This window comes from Belonocnema kinseyi, chromosome 6 (assembly GCF_010883055.1).
Source record: "Belonocnema kinseyi isolate 2016_QV_RU_SX_M_011 chromosome 6, B_treatae_v1, whole genome shotgun sequence".
Taxonomy (NCBI): domain Eukaryota; kingdom Metazoa; phylum Arthropoda; class Insecta; order Hymenoptera; family Cynipidae; genus Belonocnema; species Belonocnema kinseyi.
In genome coordinates, this window is record NC_046662.1 from 68,118,798 (window position 1) to 68,125,105 (window position 6,308).

General features: G+C 35.9%; 1 protein-coding gene and 1 long non-coding RNA gene across 3 annotated transcripts in view; one reads left to right on the plus strand and one right to left on the minus strand.

The window, feature by feature from the left end:
- Positions 1-831: 831 nt before the first annotated feature.
- Positions 832-6,308, plus strand: part of LOC117174455 — a 41,794-nt gene continuing 36,317 nt past the window's right edge. Inside the window, exon 1 of the long non-coding RNA XR_004467309.1 lies at positions 832-1,376. This is a non-coding gene — a long non-coding RNA (uncharacterized LOC117174455). The remainder of the gene's footprint in view (positions 1,377-6,308) is intronic.
- Positions 2,118-6,308, minus strand: part of LOC117174454 — a 6,607-nt gene continuing 2,416 nt past the window's right edge. Inside the window, exons 3-4 of one of the 2 annotated variants that reach the window (XM_033363598.1) lie at positions 2,740-2,907; positions 2,118-2,448 (exon numbers count right to left, since the gene is read on the minus strand). In XM_033363598.1, coding sequence (XP_033219489.1) covers positions 2,260-2,448; positions 2,740-2,907 — 357 coding nt within the window. In that variant the 3' untranslated portion in view covers positions 2,118-2,259. Of the gene's footprint in view, positions 2,452-2,739; positions 2,908-6,308 lie in introns of both variants that reach the window. The other variant, XM_033363596.1, reaches the window with a different exon arrangement.

Below are 6,308 nucleotides of genomic sequence, written 5' to 3' on the forward strand. Positions count from 1 at the left end.
CAGGATTTCGCCGGGTCGAGCTATAAATAGAACCGCCGAAGTGTTCCGACCGGCAATCGTGCACCTTCGAGTTTTCAAATTCAGAAGAGGACAAATGGGTTGCGCGCGCAACCCAGGCATTTAAATCGTGTCCTACCATATTCACACGGGCATAGACGTGCCATAGTATTAGACCACGTCTCGTTTCAGATCTGAGATCACTGGTGCAGTATGCTGAAAACAGTTCACGTACGAGCCCGCCGTGTACGCACACAGAGTACCTACCAATCATGCGCGATCTGTCGCGTTGCTGCGGTGCGGGAGGGCTACGTACCGTTCACGTATCGGTCCGCCGCTCGAGACGCAAAAGTTTTCGACGTTGCGAATTCGTTTTGAGTGCCGGACCGATCAGGTTGGGTCGACTCCCATGGGCGCGTGTGATCACATATGCTTTTGTAGTTATCCACCTCCTTGTAGATGGCTCTACTGTAGGGGCATAAGTGGGGGTAATATTTTCTTAAAATATCTTGGCGCCGTCATTCCAGTGTTCGTTGAGGTTATGTTTTCGTCAACAAACTTCAAATTTTGCTGAGTTAAAAAAAGTTGTGTCTCGCCTTATGAAGTGGAATCAGTGAAATCAGGGCATTGAAAAATAAACAAATTTAAAGTAAATTAAAATGTTTCTGCTGTGCCAGGATATCACTGAATTTACTTCTCTATTATAATTCGAAAAAATAAAATGTTGAAAAAAGGTTACATTTCATGTGTTATATAATTCTTAATTTATTGGAGAATTATTGCAAAATTGTATAAATTCATGCCGAAAAATGGTACAGGTAACAGTATTTTCACATTTTTCGTCTTAAATTTGTATAATTTTGAATTAATTCGTTTATTTTCTCTAATTTTAATTCATGCAACATATTCAAATAATATACACGTTTACGTGCATGAACACATGGATACACTTTAGTTTGCCACCTCCTTGTAGATTGCCCTAGTGTCGCTATAAGTTGTCAAACGCGCCCATGGGAGTCGACCCAGCCTGGGACCGATAGGTTAACGGAACGTAGCCAGCACGCACCGCAGCAGTGCGAAAGATCGCACGCGATTGGTTAGCGGTCTGTGTGTGTGCACGGACAGATCGTGCGTGAGCCGTTTCCAGCATACTGCACACGTCTTTTCTTGTGCAAACGCCTTGACGGTTGATTGACTGTCAACCTACTGCTTTGCAAACATCGCCAATTGTTCGACATCGCTCTGGTTGTACTGCCGGAACCTCTTCGAAGAGGAATCGAGCAGCTTCAACTCAATGGCCCTTTCAGGAACACACTGCCGCCCATACGGGCAACCATCCGGTCACCCGCTCTGCGCTACGGTCAGGCGACCTACGATCTGTAAGTGACAATAATCATTCCATTCCGTAATTGCAGGCCCTTCGTGTGTTCACCCTTTTCTCGGCGACCAAATCCCATTTTACTTCTTGATAGGCTTTTCCGCCATAATCTTCTGCTTTTGTCCATCGTGGAAGCTTTTACAAAAGTTAAAAGCGCTTGAGTTGAATGGCCAAAACAAAAGAATTGCTACCTAGCGTTGCAAGTTGGCACTGATCAACCAGTTTATGTCAAGCACTTTAAAGCACCTTTCACAGAATTCTCCTTTTGTTCTAACGCTTCCATCCTACCTTCAACTCTAAGCGTTTAATAAAAGCTTTTAGGAAACCAAATTAACTCCCAGCGTTGATGTTTGGCTTTAATTCGCCAGTTTTAATCAAGCAATCTAAATCACCTTATAAGGAATGCTTGTCTCGTTCTGATGGTCCCACTTTTACATCAACACTAAGCGTTTAAGACACCATCCAGACAACAAAATCAATTGCCAGAGCTTCTAATTGGTTCGGATTAGTTATTTTAAACTGGATAATTAAAATCAAATGGCAGCGCGAGATTTAACAGACGCGCGCCCTAGGCGCGCTCAAACTTGCGAGCCGCCTGCAAATTGTGATAAAGTTTTTCAAAAAATAAAAAAATACATTTTACAAAATAACTGCGAGAAACGGAAAAAATTGTAAGATAAAAAATTATATATCTTTCTTTTGTGGTGAAATTTTCAAATAAAATAATGTGAAATTTCTCAGCTTTTTGTAAGTTGTACAAACCTTTATTCAAATTTACTTTTACAGTAAGTGACATGTTTAAAAAAGGCCGAGCCTAGATTCACAGGAATGTGGTGAGTTTAGACCAAATACTTCATTTTAAAAACTTTTTTTTTGTTCTTGTATTAACCACATTCTGTGAAAATCCCTGTATAAGCTACTTCAAAAATTTTATGTTGATCGTCATATTGTCGTCCATAATCGCTCAAACGAAGCATATTCTCATATATTAACAAATGTACAGTAGCAGGATCGTTACAATAAATCCCAGTTGTAATACTCCTTGAGTACAGGAGATGCCCTGGATTGACTGCCTTCTAAAACCGATTAAAATTGGTCATAATATTTTTTCTCAATATAATTTGCAATTAATAGCCAAAAGTGAAAAAATTTGATCAACCCTGTACTTTTCTTCAAACTGTGTTCCGTTGTGAGAAAACACTTAAAAATCCTTATTTTGTTATACGGTAATTTTCGCAATTTTAAAAGTTATTAATCGAAATTCATTAATTAAAAAATTGTTGAATATAAAAATAAAAATTTCTTTGAATTACAAATAATAGGTATAATTGTAATTGCAATATTGAAAAATTAAGTCTTCTTACACTTTCGTTTGGAATAGGGCACCTACTATCTTTTTTGTAGTTAGCTACAAAAAGATCAAACCAATGTCCTGCCAAACCATCGATGCCTCTGGAATGATTTTCATCGCATATTTTAAAACGTGTAATTTGTGATGGATGTTTCGTCCCATAGTGTATGTAAAGATCCATCTGGAAATAAATTGAAGAAGTTACAAAGCATTATAAGTTATAAAACGATCAGAAAACCAAGGAATTTTTTATGTCTTAGAATACCTTACCGTACGAATTTCGGAAGCCCTTTCTCAATACTACCGCGCTGGTATTAATTACTCGTTCAGGATTAAAAAAGGAACTTCGTATAAGGGACCGTACACTGAAAAAAAATTTGCATTAAATCAAGTAAGTTAATTTACTTGGCTGATTCTACTTGAAAGAAGCATGTATTTTCTTTTTACAAGGGACCGATTTTCTTGAATCAATAAAATAATATAATCAGGAAAACTATTTGAATTAAGAATATATTTACTTTAAGCAACAAATTATGGAGTTAATTTGTTCCATTATACTCATTTGCATGAAGATTAATAAAATATTGAATTCAGAATATTATATTCTCATGATAAGTTCTTGAGACGAGAAAATGAATGTATTCAGCGAAGAAATAATTTCCCTTGGAATAATGCTTGAATATTTTCCTTCAAATAATTATTAATTTGAAACGAATGTCAGTTTTTTCAAACATAAGGACTGTAGACTTGATACAATAGACATCGCACACATAATATGAGAATTAAAATATTGGTTTAAATTAATTTACTTCTTACTGTACAAGTATCTTATTAAATATAATAATCGACAAGTTGTCATGGTATGAAGTTGGTTCTCTTCGCCGCTAGCAATTATTTTGAAATTCAATAATATTGACAAAATTTAAAACAGTGGTGGACATAATCAATTCTATTTATGCAAATGTAGATAGGAGTTTGCAACTTTGATAAACTACTAACTTTAGGCTGACATACAAATCAAATCACTCATAAAACTATTTAAAAATTTATAAGTTTATTTTGTCCGTCAGTTTTTGGTGGTCAGAATTAAACATTTTTAAATAGATTTGAAAAAAGTGTTTTTAATTTTGGAAATAATCATGCAAGACTCAAAAGTTATTTCATTTCTAAGATTATTAAAAGTTTATGAATGTACTGCATGTATAATTTTTTTCGCTAATTATTTGTATACGTATTAATCTACTTAAAATTAAACCATTTCGAATTTGTTTAACCGTGAAACATTTTTGTGAATCGGAAAATGACTGCGGGAATTTTTTTCCTCGATTAAAACGGCCACCTTGAAATTATTTTTGTGTAGTGTTCAAAGTAACAAAAAATCATCCAAACTTGAAAATAACAATAAATATTCCTGCTAAATACAGGAATTCTTCATTCAATAAAAAATATTATTTTTTTTTGGATTCGGCTAGATTAAAATTGATTTTTAAAAGGTTAAAAATGTTGTTATGTGAACCTTATTTAATTTAAATCACAGCTGGAAGACATAGTTGTATTTTGTTTACACACAATTTTCGTGTTCGATAATAGCAGTTTGAAAATCACAAAAATGGCGAAATTTATGAAAGTTATAAGTAATAAAATAGTTTTGAAAATACAAAATGATCATGTGTTATTTTAATTTAAACTAAATAAGTTTTAGGCAACAGATTTTTTGACTTTAAATTAATTTTCTCTTGATGAAAAACAAATTCTTTTATTAAGGAGAAATTGTTTTAATAATTTTTAATTTTATATTCTTACTTGCTATCTGAAATAGTTAATATCTTGTTTTACATATTTATGTTATTAATTGGCAAGACAATGCTTCCCGCGCACTGTAGCGCGCATATAATGTTGCTGTTTTAAATAATTAAGTATAGATTTAGGTTTTTACATTCTCATCATTTATGATTGCGAAAGTATTAGAATTGTCGGAAATTTGACATCACACTTTTTCAACGGATCTCCATGTTTCGAGACCCCCTGGATCCGAAAATCAGGTTTTCACGATGGCGTCTGTCTGTCTGTCCGTCCGTAAACACGATAACTCGAAAAAATGAACAAATCAAAAAAACATGAATGAACAAAAATGGTTATCCCAAAAAAGATCTACAATTTCGTTAAGAATCACTTCTTGATAGGACGCGTACTTTTTGTTTTATTCGTTAAAAATAACGTTGAAAATAGTAAAATAAAAAAAATGTGTGGAAAAACGACGAAAGTTACGAGAAAAAAAACCCAACAAAACCTGTTTACAAATGTCTGTCGGAAATCGAGCGCGCAGGGCGAGTGTCACGATGAGAATGTGTACCTCAAATCCTACAGAGCTTTGAGAATCTTAATCTTTGACTATACTTAATTAAGTAGACAATTCAGAATATGAAGACGAATATAAATACTGCCATCTAAAAGAGATCTTTTTGATAAAGTTTTTTTCAAGCATTCCAAATGTAAAGAATAAATATCCGAGCGCGAAGCGCGAGATTCAACCGTCGCGCGCCCTAGCCGCGCTAAAACTTGCGAACCCTAAAACAAAACCAACGGTTGATCATAAAACCAAAAGACGAATGCATCAACTTGCCATAAAAATAGGCAAACCTGTACAAGGTCACTCATGTATTTTACATGGACGATCTTAAGATCTATGCTAAAAACAGAGAGCAACTGCATCTAGCTCTGGAATTGTCGAACGAAATAGTATATAGTATATGGGATCAGTCAATGTCTTGTGAGCTAACGTTTACTTTCCTTAAATCGCCCGGATTGAAGTCTGGTACGGAGGGTTTCATTTTTGCATACCAAGACGGTGTCATTTCCACCTTAACATACCGTCGCCACATTTTGAGTCAAGATATTCCCGATGATAGCTACAGGGCGTGCCATGCACACCCCGAGCATTTAGCTCACATACAATCTAGTTGTCCAACTCACGCGGGAACGACCTACATTCAAAGGCATAATGCGGCATTAAAAGTGCTTTATTACCATCTCTGTCACTCTTACGTCATTAGCCTTAATATCGCTCCTCTAAATGCTCCTAGGGAAATTGAGTCAAATGTCCAGAATGGGAAGTGCCGCATATACTGGAACTTTATATTCTCGACAATTGTTTCTGTTGCTCATTCGAGGCCTGAGATGGTTCTTCTTGACTTCGAGAAGCGAACCATGTTCGTTATCGGCTTTTTGGCACCAGGGAGTTGCATCGATTGTACCCGGAATATTCTGTTAAACTAATCGTCCTTATCATCGGTGCTCTTGGAGGTGCCAAGCTTTCACTTGCTAATGGCCTGAAAAGCATCTCTGCATGTCAAAAATATACTAAAGTACTTGCGGGAAAAATGCAGAAGGCGGTAGTCCTTGGGTCGCTTTGTGTTCTTAGGATGCACGAGGCTTTTGCTGGATCGTTGTATTGATTTCTTTACATACTGTAACTACCTATCTCACGGTCGTGAGACGGGGTTGTGGCTAAAATTTTACCGCGATTTCGCTGGGAGCGGCTGCAATTTTCTAGATTAGCACCCGCTCCCAGCGAAATCCTGC